The sequence below is a fragment of the Sorex fumeus genome, unplaced genomic scaffold, assembly GCF_029834395.1.
Source record: "Sorex fumeus unplaced genomic scaffold, SorFum_2.1 ptg000007l, whole genome shotgun sequence".
Taxonomy (NCBI): Eukaryota; Metazoa; Chordata; class Mammalia; order Eulipotyphla; family Soricidae; genus Sorex; species Sorex fumeus.
The window spans coordinates 27,684,245-27,700,313 of NW_026606064.1; the positions used below are offsets into that span (position 1 = coordinate 27,684,245).

The window sequence follows — 16,069 nt, forward strand, 5'->3', positions numbered from 1 at the left end:
TGCAGCCAACCCGAGTTTGATCCCTGGTGAACACCACCAGAAGTAACCCCTCAGCATTGCTGGGAGAAACCAAAATTAATTAATTAATTTTTTAAAAAGAAACTTTAACATGATAAAAATAAAACTTGTTAAAAATAAAACTAAGAAGTATTTTGAGTTTAACTGAGTGGCTCATTTACCTATAAAGACCTAAGATCTCAAGACATATACCAATCAATTTTGTTTATTTATCAGAAAAACTTATTTCTGCATTATCTTTACATTTCTTATATAATATGAACTGTCATTTGATAAGTTAACATTAACTATATATTCTTCTATCAGGGTAAGATGGTAAATTTGCCAATGTCTTTCAGGCACCACCTCAAAATTGAATAATTTAAATATCTGATACTTGAAGATGGGATTAACTACTACATTTTGGTTTCGAAAAATTAATTCTAAAGCAAAATGTCAGAAAAATGTTTTAAATAAATGAACAAATATAAGAATTAATTTTCTAATTGTTTTTGTGTTTAGCACTTTTAACTCTGGGTTAAATTTAGTGGGTTTGTTTCTTTTGTTATTGGCATTTTGGTCACACCTGGTAAGTGTTAGCAGCGTCTAGTAACTACTCTTGGTTTAGAGTTTGGGGACTGCGTTAGCAATGAATGCTCTTAGGGACCACATGGTACTAAGGACTGAAACTGGGGCTCTCACATAAAAAGCATATGCTCCAAGTCTTTGAATCACCTGCCAAGCAAAAACTTTAAAATTTTAAAAATTTAATGACAAAATATTAATCACAGTATCAGGTACTATAGATCCTCATAAATGCTACTGACTTGCCAAATAACAGCATCTCTTTGATAACATATATCATATAACATAGATTTAGATGTGCTAATCAAAAATCTAAATAAGTAGGATTTGTAAATATTATAGGAATATTTTAGATGTCAAAAAATACTTCTAAAATATTCCTTCACTCATACATTGTACTTTTTCACATACATCTCTTAGTTCTTAAACATACATCATGTAAAAAATGTGTGAGAATACAGAATACATAACAGACAAATAGAAAAGAAAAATTTCAGCGGTAGGGCGTTTGCCTTGCACGCAGCCAACATGGCCAACCCGAGCTCGATTCCTCCGCCCCTCTCGGAGAGCCCTGGCAAGCTACCGAGAGTATCTTGCCCGCACGGCAGAGCCTGGCAAGCTCCCCGTGACGTATTCGATATGCCAAACACAGTAACAACAAAGTCTCCAATGGAGACGTTACTGGGCCCGCTCGAGCAAATATTCACATGATAATCTATGCTTTGGGGACAGAGAGCTAGTGCACTGGTTAAGGTGCTTGCCTTGTGGGCGCCCAAATCAGGTTCAATCCCCAGCACCATACATACATGGTTTCCCCAGCCCTGCCAGGAGTGATTTCTGAAGAGAGCCAGAAATAAGCCCTGAGCACAGCAGGCTATATCCCAAAACACAACAAATAAATAAAAACTAGCACCTATTTCAAGGAACCACAAACAGGAAAATCATTGTTTCTTTCAAAGGGTGAATAGCAATTTTCTTTGTATTTGGGGGGTGAGGGAGCTACTCCTACTTCTGAGGACCAAATAAGATGCTTACAGCATGCTAGATCCATAATCCAGTCCTTTGAGCTCTCTATCAGCCTTGGTAACCTGATTTTTAATTGCTTTTTTTTCCCCTGTGGTAAGAAATGTAGCATGAAACTATAGCAATGACATAAATTAAACAACTCACTTCACTTTCACAAAATGAAACTCTAAGCCAATTAAACACCTGAAGACAAAAGGGACTCTGAAAACAGTTACCCAACTTCCTTTCTAAGATGTTAACTTCACCAAATACCTCAAGTGAATGGTCTTCTACAGGTATGTCTTTTGTGATCTGTTTATTTCACATAGAAAAAGCTCTTCATGGTGCATCCATTAAACATAAAAATACCAATATGCATCATATTGCATAAGTTCATCCTATAGTAAGGCTGAGTAATACTCCACTGTATATATACAACACATTTTGTTTATGCATGCATCAATGAACACTGTCATATTTTAGTCATTATGAATGTTATTAAAATGGATACACAAATATTTCTAAGAAGGGCCTTTTTCAATTACTTTTAATATATATAACCGAACATAAGGATCATTAAATTATATGACAATTTTATTTGGGGACTTAAGGTCAGACCCAGTGGTGCTCAGGCAGTGCTCAGCTGACTCTGCAGTGCTAGGCATGAACCCGTCCTCTTACATGCAAAGCATACTCTCAACCCACTGACCTCCCTCTCTCACATATCTATTTTTATTTAAGAAGCCACCTTAAAATGACCTTTTTTTCCATAGGCATTTTGTTTTTTAAAATTTCTAACAGCCTGTAAGAACTCTAATGTCTACACATCCTTGCCAACATGCTAGTGTTGTTTTGTTTGGGGGCCACACCTGGACATACTCAAGGCTTACTCCTGACTGATTACAGGGACTGATCACTCTTGGCTGGGCTCAGAGGACTAAGTGATGACAATATAGGGTGATGCCAACAGAAATGGGGTCGGCCATGTGTAAGGCAAGCACCTTATCCATTCTACTATCTCTCTGGTCTCTCCAACTATAATTTTATTGTTGCTATGTGTGTTGGCTTTGGGATCCACAACCAGCAGTGAGCCAGGGACCATCTGCCACCGGGAATTGAATTTAGTATTCCAGCATGCAAAACTGGTATCTCATTTTAATTCTTATTTGTAGTTCACTAAAGATAAGTGATGTTAAACATTTTTCATGTGCTTATCAGGAATTCATATAACTAGAGAAATAAACCTATCTCCCATTTTTTTTTAAATTGTCTTGCTTACATTCCTATGGAGTTTGAGAATTTCTACACACATTCTAGATATTAATCCCTTTATAAATCTACAATTTGCAAATATTTTCAGCTGTTTTATGGGCTTGCCCTTTTACAATGGGAAAATTATCTTTGGAGGTAAAATCTCTTTTTTAAATTTCATAAAGCACAACTATACGTTATAGGTTTGGGAAAAAGCTATAGCATTTCTCCTAAATACTACAGCTTTGTTATGTGTATACTTGTGATCAATTTTGACTTAATTTCTGTGCATCGTTAGGTAAGAATCATTTTTTTTTATTTTGTTTAATGTCACCACTCAGTTTTTCTAGAACAATTTGTTGAAAAGACTATCCTTTCTCTATTGAATAATACTTCTTTTCTCTGCTGGGACGCTTACAGAACTGAATGCTGTTTCTGTTCTGACCATTTCATGTACCAGCACAACTCACCAGGCTCCTTTCTCTATCTTGGCCTGTGCTTCAGAAACTTCCAATTGAATAATGACTTCCTTGTCGAAAATCATTTGAGCACTAATGAAAGGGTTTATTTCTGGACACTATTATTTTCTATCATTTTGTTCCTCTAACATTATGCTAGTATACTATAGCAATTTTGGTTACTGTAGCTTTAATGCAAGTTTTGAAATCAGAAAATAAGAATCTTCAAGGTTGATTCTTCTTTTTTAAGATTAACTAAGATCCTTTCATTTTTTTTCATTTCATCATCCTGTTAATCGTCGATTGCCTCGAGCAGGCCCCAGTAACGTCTCTTTCATCCTAGCCCTGAGATTATACTCACGGCTCTTTAGGAGAATGAGACCCATCATTGTTACTGGTATTTGGCATATTTGGTACGCCAGACTCTGCCCTGTGGGCAGGCTACATTCGATAGCCTGCAAGTTTGTCCAAAGTAGGAATGAGATAATAAGATGTCATAAAAAAAAGTTCTGATAAGATGTGGATTTTATCGTCTCTGAGTCTTGGCCGCTGATGGGATTACACGGCGCCAGGGGGCCAGGTGGTGGGTGTGACCCCCGCCTGCTGGAATTTGGAGGATTGGAGTCGAGCATCTTCCATCCAGATCCTCCAAGGTCCTTAGGGGTAGAAAAATAATAATACAGTGGATAGGGTGTTTGCTTTACATGCAAATACCCGGGTAATCAACCTCTGGCAACCCAAATGGTACCCAAAGAATTCCAGGCCAGATCCCTGAGCAGTCAGGAATAAACCTTGAGTACTACCAGATGTGGCCCCAAAATGAAATATATAAGGTCCTCTAGGAGTTTATATAAATTTAAAATGCTTTTCTATGATCAAAGATATTTGTGATTTTAGTTCACATATTATATCTCTAAGTTTTCAGGGGCACTGACATTTTAAAAATTTTAAATAGTTCAATCCATGAATATGAGGTCAGTCCCAATGTTATATTTCTTTTTTTAAATATTTTATACTTTCATTTTCTATTACATACACCTTTCATCATGGTTAATTTCAAAGTATTTTAATCTTTCAGATGTTGATAAAATGAAACTATTTTTGCTCAAGTACAGTATTTTTTTACTTGCTTTGTACCACTTTACAGACTTCATTCATCATTAGTTCTAAAGAATTTGTTTGCTTGTGTGTAATCTACAGAATTTTCAAAAAATAAAGCCATATCATCAACAAAGAGATAAATTTTTTCTTTCTTTAAAATCTTTCTTTAAAAACTTTCTTTAAAATCTGTTTTACTTTTTTTCCTGGTGTAAGACTCCAAACAGAATGGTAATAATAGGTAATGTCATAGTGGTGAAAACAGACATCCTTGCCTTGTTCTTCATCTTCAAGGAAACATTTCAGTCTTTTACCATTGCACATGAAAGTCAGTCAACATATTCCTTTTATGATATTTGAGGTTAGGTAACCTCCTTCAATGCCTACCTTGCTTAGTGTTAAAACTGGTTAAATGTTTTCCTCTGAATGGTTTTTTCATTATAATGACCTGACATTACACTTACCAATTGCTATATACTGAGCCATCCTTGCCTTCCAAATAAATTTCACTGGGATGTTGTGAATAATCATTTAATATGCTGCTTAATTCTATTTGCCAGTATTTTATTGAAGACTTTTATAACAATATCCACTATATATATATGTATGCATATATACATGCGTGTATATATACACACACGTATATATCTGTATTGCTCGTATACCAAAGGCTTTAGCTTTGGTATCAAGGAACAGTTAACATAATAGGATAAGTTAGTATTCCTCGTCCTTTCTCAAGTTTTTTTGAAATATGAAAAAGGTTAGTACTAAATCTTACTTTGGAAGGTTTATCAGTGAAACACTATAGATCTAGAATATTTCTCTATCTAGAGTTTTTTTCATAATTAAGTCAATCTTATTAATTATAGGCCTTCTAAGAGTTTCAATTTCTTCTTTACTTAGTCTTAGCAAGCTTTGTGTTTCTAAGAACTTGTCCATTTCATCTAGGCTATCAATTTTGTGACCATGTAAGTGGTCACTGAACTCTAGTATAATACTTTCAATTTCTACAGAATTGTTATAGACCCACTTTCAATTTAGCAATCTGAGTATTCCTCCTTTTTGTCTTAGTATTAGTCTCCAACTACCTAAGATTTACTGTCTTATTGATCTCTTTGAATTCTTTGGCTTATCTCTTTTTTTTAATTTTCTGATTAATTACTTTTTAAACCTTTATGATCTTTCATAATGTTTATAGCTATGCTTTAATGTAGTGGGTTATAAATATATAAATAAATTTTTTCTGCTGGAAACTATGAACTACAAATTTGACAGTGTTGCATTTTGTTTTACCTATCTATGTAATTTTCTACTTCCCCTTGTGATTTCTCTTTTTTATTGGTTGTTTATTTTCAAGAGTGTTATTTTCAAAATTGCTCAAGCACAGTACTTTTTTTAAGTTCTTTTTGCTCTATTTTACTTTACTGAATTCATTCATCATTACTTCTAAAGGATTTGTTTGCTCGTGTGTAATCTACAGGGTTTTCAAAAAATAAAATCCTATAATTCACAAGGAGAAAAGGATGCTGTTAATTTTCCACAAACTCATGAACTGTTCCAATTTTTATAATGCTTGATTTCTAACTTCATGACACTAAAGTCAGAAAAATTATTTTTTATGCTATCTTTTAAAATCTATTGAAATCTAATTTGTGAATTGAAATATACTGGAATTACTGGAAAATAGCTCATGGATTTAAGACAAGTATGTATGCTACTATTATTGGCAGAATGGTCTTTATAGTTATCAGATCTAGTTTGCTAATTGTGGTAGTTAAGGCCTCTATTTCCTAGTTATCCATTTGTTTTTTTAATTTTCTGAAAGAGGTACTAAGCCTCCAGCTCATATCATAATGCTATTTCTCCCTAAACTTCTACAAATTATTGTTTCATATATATTTTGATGATTAGCCATGGATATATATGTATCTATAACTTTTATATTGCTGAAGTGATTTAATAGATTAATAACAAAATGCTCCTTTGATTTTAGTAAAAATTCCCTTACCACCTTTATTTAAGAATTTTTAAAACCTATTACATTTTATAATAGAGAGAACAAGGCAGAGTCTCCTACCCTATGCCTGACTGTCTCCACCAGGGCCCAACAGCTGAAGACCACCGAGGCCCAGCCAAGGCCATACTGGGACCACTCTCCACACACTTGGATGAGCCTCACGCATAAAAGAACTGACAGAGGAACCCAGGTGTGTGGGACCCGGGGCTGAGATCTCCAAGCCTGCACAGTTTGGGACTGGACCTGCCAGTAACTAGTCAGTTACACCCACCAACTGCCGTGTAACTCCAACAACGGCCAGGATCCAGAGATCATCACACTCAGCTCCTGGGAGAGAACAAGGCAGAGTCTCCTACCCTATGCCTGACTGTCTCCACCAGGGCCCAACAGCTGAAGACCACCGAGGCCCAGCCAAGGCCATGCTGGGACCACTCTCCACACACTTGGATGAGCCTCACTCATAAAAGAACTGACAGAGGAACCCAGGTGTGTGGGACCCGGGGCTGAGATCTCCAAGCCTGCACAGTTTGGGACTGGATCTGCCAGTAACTAGACAGTTACACCCACCAACTGCCGTGTAACTCCAACAACGGCCAGGATCCAGAGATCATCACACTCAGCTCCTGGGAGAGAACAAGGCAGAGTCTCCTACCCTATGCCTGACTGTCTCCACCAGGGCCCAACAGCTGAAGACCACCGAGGCCCAGCCAAGGCCATGCTGGGACCACTCTCCACACACTTGGATGAGCCTCACTCATAAAAGAACTGACAGAGGAACCCAGGTGTGTGGGACCCGGGGCTGAGATCTCCAAGCCTGCACAGTTTGGGACTGGACCTGCCAGTAACTAGACAGTTACACCCACCAACTGCCGTGTAACTCCAACAACGGCCAGGATCCAGAGATCATCACACTCAGCTCCCGGAAGTGACATCTTATCATCTCATTCCTAATTTGGTCAAACTGGCAGGCTACCAAATGTAACATGCCCACACGGCAGAGTCTGGCAAACTCCCCGTGGTATACCCAATATGCCAAATACCAGTAACAATGATGGGTCTCATTCTCCTAACCCTGAAAAAGCCTTGAATATGGCACTTTAAAAAAAAAAAAATCTCAGGGCTAGGACGAAGAAGACGTTACTGGCACCTGCTCGAGGCAATCGACGAACAACAGGGTGGTCGTGATCGTGATCGTGATTACATTTTATAACTACCTGTGTGAATCAAAATTGCAAAAAAAATTTACACAAATATTGATTTCAAAGTTTGGCAGTCAAACTACATCATAAATTTAATAAGCAAATTATATAAACAAATTTACACTAACAATACTGTTTTTGACAGTAATTGACTTACATGTGGAATTATAAACTAGAAAGAAAAATAGAGTTTTGCAACTTATCCAGAATTGCAATCACATGCAGTGTCATTCTCACTAGTTTGAATGAGTCAACTATACATATTTTTTTCCTAAAACTACATTTAGTGATATCAGATAAGTAGCTTCAAATAAATCATGATAAAAGTATGAGCATGGATAAAATATGCAAACAAAAGAAATCAAGGTTTTTGTTCTTTTAAGAATTTTATATGACAGCCCAACCCTCCAACCAAACAAAACCACAAACACTGTCCTCCCATTGTTCATCAGTTTGTTCAAGCGGGCCCAGTAACGTCTCCATTTTGAGACTTGTTACTGTGTTTGGCTTTGCCATTCGGGTGAGATACTCTCGGATGCTTGCCGGGCTCTCTGAGAGGGACCAAGGAATCGAACCCGGCCCAGCCGGACTGGCCTATGCACAAGGCAAATGCCCTTCCGCTGTGCTATCGCTCCAGTACCAACCCAGATGTTAAAATATTTACCAACACAGCATTAGAAATACCACATTTCAGAAGTTATTTTGATAAAGGTAACTTAGTATATAATTTTTGTTTGATGACAAAAGTTTTCAAATAATAATATAATGCAAAGTAAAACTTATTGTTTCAAAGAAACATTTTTAATTTAAAAAAATAAAAAAAAACAAGTACCACTTTTGACAAAATTCACTCCACCTGGAATTCTAATATTAATACATATATACATAGTTGTATGCAAGTGTGTATGTTTGCAAATATGAACCGAGGCATTCATTCTGTTGCTTATGATATGGGCAGGATTTACACTTAATTAGAAGATAAATAAATAAAACTTCCCCTTCCTGAGAAAAAGTTTCAATATTTAAACAGAGCAAACATGTTTTCTTAGGATTTCTCTGACATTTACTCTCCATTAAAGATCACAAAGATTTCCACTTGAAATACTACAACTAAGTTTAAAAAAACAGCATGTTGTACAAGGCATAATTACTTTATAAAGACAACATAATACCTTGACAACTTATGCAAATTTAAACAAAATTAATATTAAAATCTAAGACTACCGAAATAGTTGACACTTATTTCAAATATTTATAAAACCAATCTTATACACTTAACCTGGTATTTGCCATCATAATCTATCTCGGAGGTCGTTTGGCTTGTTTCTGCCATGCCAGTTAGGGAAAAACCCGGCATCACACACACACAAGATAAGCGCCCTACTGCTCAGCTATATCTCACATACCTCAACTGAATTTGAATCAGTTTAGTCATGTTCCCAGCTTTTGTACCTATTCCCTCCTCAGAAGGAATTAATTATTTAATCAGACTTTTGTTGGAACTTTTATTTCCACCATTGCTAGCTACCCAACTAGCTTTTTCTATCCCTATGATGATAACAGCTAATGTTTCATGCTCTCATACTACGGAAGATACAATATTTTTCAGCAATTTACAGTGGTAAACTGTCTAATCTTCCCATTGGCCAGATGAAGTGAATTTTATTTCCTCGTTTGCATGCAGAATTAGTTCTGCTACCATGAGAGTTCCTTTTTTAAAACGCTACCGTTACTGGTTCTAGTCCTAGCTTGTTCCTCATCTTCCTCATAACGGATCATTCTTATAGAAACACAAGTCATCAAGTAGTGCCCACAGGCACTACTACTTGGCAATGAATACAAAAAAATCTTCTTTCTTCCAGAGGACACCACCTTCAGGACCAGACAGAGAGCTCAGCAGGAGAGTGTGTGCCTTGGATACAGGAGGCTAGAGTTCAATCCCCAGGACCAAATATGGTCCTCTGAGCACCACAGGAGTGAATCCAAGGATCACGCTGGGAATAGCCCTGACAGGTATGGTCCAAAGCCCAAAAACAAAAAACAAAAATAAAACTAGTACCATCTTCATCTAGAAAGCACCATGCTTATTTACTCCTGATTCCAGAAACTGAGAATTAAAAAACTGATGAAGGTAGCCTACATTGAAACATTTCCAGAAATAAGAAAAGCATTTTTAGAATAATTTTTAAAAAATGGTCAAGATAAACAGTTATGATATATCTAATTCACTGTCTAAAACCTGAGGGGAGAGGGAAAAAAAAGTTTAATACTAACTGGTAAATATTTTAAATGTACCTACAAAATAACTTAATGTTATATATATAAAAAAACACTATAGTACAAAATAACTAAAACTTCTTGGGGGTGATGGGGTGATAAAAAGAGAATATGGCAAGTAGTGGGTTTGCCTTGCATGAGGTAGGTCCGGGTTTTATCCTTGGCACCTCATATGATCCCCTGACCACCACCAGGAGTGATTCCTGAGCACAGAGCCAGGAGTAAGTCCTGAGCACTGCTGGGTGTGGTCTCAACTCCCACCCCCCAAAAAAATATTTTCAGTAAGTACCTCTGATTATATTTTAAGAAAAAGGAACAACTATTCAATTCTCAAGGCTTCACAAGAAATTACATTTAGCTACTTTTTTTCAAGTTCCTGTTATGATCAAAAGATTCATTTGTAAATCCACCATTGAAGTCAATGTGAAAAACAGTAATTAAGTGGGTGATTGATAAAAGTGACTGTATGACTCATAGTTTGCAAAGGAAAATGATTTTGGGGAAAAGACTCAGGAAGAAAAGATGGAAATAATTGATTCTGAATGAAATGAAGACCTTTCCTGTCCAAGGACTGTCACCAGTTCTTTATTACTTTAAGATTAAGGGAACAGCAAATAAAGCTGTCTGCCAGACTGCAGGAAAGGTAAGATATGACAGCATCTCTAAGAGTACCACACAAAAAACTTTTTAAAAATAACATTTATAAAAATCAAACTTTCAATAAAAAGTTACTAGAAAACCCAAATCAAAGTTGAACAAAGAAATGTCAAATTAAATGAACATTGCATTTGTCAGGAACTCGAACAGAATAAAATAGTGAGATGGGTCAAATTGTACAATAATCTAATTTTACTTCACTTGATTTTTAAACAACGCTAATTTAGTAAAAAAAAAAAAACCAAAAAAGAAGAAGATCTGCATGGAATTCGTGCTTCATCAATTTTCTTCTTCATGAGTTAATGCTAAATAAACATTTGGTTTTAGGCTAGAACAATAGTATTCAGGCAAGGCATACTGCCTTTCATACAATCGACCTCCGTTCTATTCCTAGTACGCCATACAGTCCCCTAAACCACCAGTAGTGACCCTTAAGTGCAGAGCTAGGAGAAAGTCCACAGCAATACTGAGTATAGCCCCCAAAATAAATAAATACAAAAAATAAATAAAATATCTATTTGGTTTTACTAACAAGTTCAGCAAATTTATAGAATGAAATCTGGTTACTGATTCCGGAAGTCATATTTGAGTTACTGAATTCAGTTCCACTTTTTAATGACCTGCTCCTGTTCACCCATATATATTGACAAACATTATATATGTACAGTTTTTTTTGTAATCACATTTGGGTATGAGTATTATGATCCTTGCATTTTCAGCCTTTAGAGAAAATAACTTTATTTTGTAATCATATTCAACAGGAAATTTGGACGTTTGAGATTTTTGGTTTGGTTTTGCTTTTTTTTTTTGGATGGTTGTTCTTGGGCCACACTCAGCTATGCTCAGGTCTTATTCCTGATTCATTGCCCATGGACCACTCATGTAGGTAGGGTGCTCAAGAGATAATATGCAGTATTGGGGATCAAACCAGAGTCAGCTGATGGAAGGCAAGTGCCTTCTCCCCTTGTACTATATCTCCAGAAATTAAAAGGAAACAATTCAATTTAATTTTTTAACTTACTTTTCATGAAAATTTTGGCATCCCTATTATGTGATGGATGGCAGTGAGCCATCACACGTCTCTATATAGGGAAGCCCAAGTTCTCTTAAAAGTGTGTCTGGACTTTTTGTGTTCTCTCACTCCACTCTCTATCTCTGCCTCTGTCTCTCTCTTCTCTTTCTCTCTCCCTCTCTCCCAGTCTCTCTCTTCCTCTCCTCTCTTCCCTGATCCCACATTCTTTCTTGAACATGTTATTCCTTTTTCTTGCTCCTTCCTCTTCTTCCTCCTTTCCTGAGCTCACATTCTTGAACATGTTATTCCTCTTTCTTGAACTTGAACTCTTCCTCTCTTTCTCTCCCTCTTCCCTCCCTCCTTTTTTTAAACAAAGTACTTCACTTTAAAAATAAATAATTCTGAATAGAAGGCTGGTGATGTAGCTCAGTGCTACAGCACATGGCTAACATGTGCGAGTCTTGATTTAATCCCCAGCATCACAGAAAAATAGAGTAGTGTTAGATTTATTTGTTGATTAGAAATATACATACTGAGAACAAAATAACCAAAATATCGTTCTTTTTTCAGGGTTGGAGGGTGTTTGGGGCCACATCAGGTAGTGCTTTGGGGATACGACCAGCTCCATGCTCAGAGTTTACTCCAAGGCTGCTCTAGGAAAAATGCAGTGGTGAAGATCAAGCCAGGGCCTCAAAACATACAAAATATATTGTCTAGTCTGTTATAATTACTTCTCCCCTAAATATTTTTATAGGCATCTCACTAATGACTTTTATATGAGCCATTCTAATACATCTTATGCATATGAACATAGATAAAGGTTTATTTTATAATTGTGCTTAATTTTCAGAAAGTTAACAGTTTTGTAATCTCTCTGTAAATTTTAGAGCATTTTCTTATACCAATTTAGGCTGCATTTCTAAGTACATATAAAAAAATTGAAAATGTTTACATATGCGAACACAAAAACTAATCAATGACTATTCATAGTAGCATTATTCACAACTTCACAATAGTCAAAATGTGGAAATATAAATGCCCTTATGTTGACTGCTGAATTTTTAAAAAACAGTGGTACAGCGACACATTGGAATGACTTGAGTACAAAAAGGAATGTTGACAGATGCATGCTACAACAAGGACAAATCTTAAAACATACCATGTAAAAGGCAGTAAACAAAGGCCACATATTAATAGTGGACGTACATAAAACATCAGAACAGGAAATTCCAAGGAGAGAGAAAAAAATCAATAGTTTTCAGGAATAAAGGAAAGGGGAGGAGGTCAATAGAAAGAGAATGTTAGTGATCACAAGAGTTCCTCTTTGGGAAATAAAGCCGTTTGTGAACTAGACAGTGATGATGCTTGTATAACCTTGTGAATATACTTAAAAAATGAATTGTATTTTATTTTACTTAATACTGTGATTAATTTTTAATATTCTATTATATGTTGAATAATATTGAATAACTGAATTAATAATTCAATTAATAATAATACAATTATTCAAATGATCAATTCAATAATTCCGTTCATAATAAATTAAATTATACTGCGATTTTTATAATTTTTTTTTTTAACATCAACTCACCTGTCCCTTTTGTGGTGCCAAACAACGAACAACTTCATCCACCATTACTGGAATATGCAATTGAGTCACAGCTTCAGAATCTCTAGCTCCAGTTTGATCTGTTTGTTTCTGGCCTTCAGATTCATTGCATCTTCCTGCTGTAGCATGTATATTTCTTTGCCAGCCACCTAAATAAAATATGGCAGATTCTGTCCAGCATGAAAAAAATTCTTTATAGGTTTTACAAATAAATGGGTATCGAAGCATCCTGTAGATCAGAAATCTAGGAGAAAAAGATACAATAATGTGACTTAAGACTTTTTTTCTAGAAATGCCATAATTTTTTTTAAAAAGGCAATACCTAAGGGAAAGCAAACTAACAAAACAGTAAGATTTATCATCTTAAACAAGCAAACGTTATTAATTTATGTAAAAAAACTTCAGAAATTATTTGAAAATATTAATTTATAATATTGCCTAGTAAGCTGTAAACCATTTTCTAAAAGGATGTAAAGTTTATTATTCAGTCGTCATTTTTCTAAAATAAGCTTGTCTGATTTTTAATTAAGTCTAAAGAATATTCAAATTTTTATTGACTATGCTGTTTGTATGTCTGAAGAGATTATTTGTATCCCTGTTAACTTTATGTGGGTTTCTGTATATGTCTCATGATACCAAATATACATCTTCAATTTAACTTTGCATTAAGAGATTATCCCTATAAAAAGATTGCATGAACATCCGAAAAGTAAGGGAGCTTATTAGTCTCAAAATCTTGCACATCGGTCATGAATATTTTCTGACAAGATTGCTTTACCAAAGGCCTGTATCAATGCTGCACAAATCAATTTAATTATAATTTTATAAATATTCAACTGAGCATATATTGTTTACACTCATCTTGTTTTATTTATCTATATGTAGTTTCCCCCAGATTAAAAAAAAAAGTAATTTATATACTCCTTGACATAGTAATACTTGAATATTTTTTTGTAAACTAACTCTTAAAATATAAAGGAAAATGTATTTTTGAAATTCAATTAACAAAAGCCTTCTGAAAGCATTTTTTTTCATTGTAATTGGTTCAAGAAATGTGTTGAAACTACTCTTCTGTTAACACATCTCTGTGAACCTAAAATGGTGGAATTTGAAGTATTTAAATTACCTACACAAAATAAAAAAATAGTGCTTTTATACAGAATATATATATTTTAATACTTTTAATATCTCAAATGACGAAAAGTACTCATAAATTTCAATATAGAACTCGGAACCACACAGGGAAAACAAAGTAAATTAATAGAAAAAAAAAATGGCTAAATGTCAGAGGACCTGTATTTCTCCTGCATTCAACTTTTATTTATTTACTGAAGTGTTCAAGGTACAAGCCTAAAGATTATATTATGCAGTAACTGGCTACAAACTTGGGTCAACAGGGAAAAGAATGACAATAATTATTTCCTCTTTGGTTGTTTTCTGAAATAGGTCCCTAACGAAGAGGTTTGTCACTGGGGTCCAATCTCCTACCAGATAACACAGGGCTCCCAGAACCAACCCAAATGATTTAGAACCAACCCAAATGATTTAAACACGTTCCCTGGGTTACTAGGACAGAGGCAAGCAGTCAGAAAATCAGGCACCTAGAAGAAACTCTCTGGTTCCCTAAGTCCTTGAACGCTTTTCTCTGTCTCCAAAGTTCATTATGAGTTATTGAGACCAAGAAACTGGAGGTACACAGGGTGAGTAATTCATTTGCAAACTACAGAATTACCACCAGATCCTACTTTCTTTCCTGCCGGTAAAACTAATTCGTATACTTAATTCCTAAATCCAAAAACCCATCCCAGTGACTTGGCACTGGAATGCAGAGAAAGTGAAACAGGAGGGAAACTGTTTGCAAACGTCTGAAACGAACACTTGGCGGGGAATCGGGAAGGGAAAGCAGTGTTTCCTTTTTCTGGGTGAATGAGTTACCCCTAGGGGTTCCCCAAAAGGCGTGAGTTGGGGTTTACCAGAAAGTTCATAGGACTCGGCCACCTGCTCCTCACCTGGCGCTCCAAGACACTCCAGGTGGCCTCTAAATTCCGCCAGCAACGACCAACATAGTGGGACAGAACCCAGTTCTGCCGCACATGTGGGTCCCAGACCTGGGGGAAACTTGCAAAGACGGACAGAAAGAACCTGGGTCCGTCCCACAACCAAGGACTGTGCCTTTCGTTCCGCCGCCTCCAGCCCCCAGCTACTAAAATGTTTTGCAAACACAGGAGTTTCCAACTGATGTTCCTGGGGGAAGTAAACAAATCCCTGCAATTGCCAGGTTGAAATCGACTTTTAATTTTTCAGTGTCTGATGCAAGTTGAAATCTAACTTTCAGTTTTGTTCTTATCTGTATGTACTCTTTTCAGCTTGCTATGGACCTCGTGTTAAATTTCTGTTTTCCAAATTAACAGGCGAGATAAATGCCAATTTCTTTTAAAGGCGGGAGGGAAGGGAATTATGTCTCCTTACACATGCTTAGATATTTGGGGTTCTATTTCCTTCATTTTGTTAGAAAATAAGCCACTCCCTTATCCACTCCCTTATATTTTCTGTTACGCTATTTAACATCTTGCTGAACTGAAAAAAAGGGGGAGGAGGGGCAGCACAAAAATGCCATTGATTTTAACACTAACATTTCATTGCTTTTACTATACTTTGTTTGGACCGCATCCAGAGATGGATGTTCAGGGGTTACTCCTTGCTCTGAACTCAGGAATCAAATCTGGCAGTGCTCAAGGAACCATATGGGATGCCACCAGGGATCAAACCCTGGTCAGCCAGGTGCAAGGCAAGAGCCAACCCACTGTGCTATCTCTCCCGCCCCAATATCCATTTCTTGAGATAAACACCCATTTTATGTGTATATGGAACCACATTTGGCTGTGCTCAGGACTTAGTCCTTGC

General features: G+C 36.1%; 1 protein-coding gene across 5 annotated transcripts in view; it reads right to left on the reverse strand.

The window, feature by feature from the left end:
- The window catches only part of METTL15 (methyltransferase 15, mitochondrial 12S rRNA N4-cytidine), a 231,798-nt gene that overhangs the window by 214,026 nt on the left and 1,703 nt on the right, over nucleotides 1-16,069 (reverse strand). For 3 of the 5 annotated variants that reach the window (XM_056133683.1, XM_056133712.1, XM_056133693.1), the window contains exon 2: nucleotides 13,148-13,409. In XM_056133683.1, coding sequence (XP_055989658.1) covers nucleotides 13,148-13,393 — 246 coding nt within the window. In that variant the 5' untranslated portion in view covers nucleotides 13,394-13,409. Of the gene's footprint in view, nucleotides 1-13,147; nucleotides 13,410-15,138; nucleotides 15,295-16,069 lie in introns of those variants that run through there. The other 2 variants (XM_056133701.1, XM_056133676.1) reach the window with 2 other exon arrangements.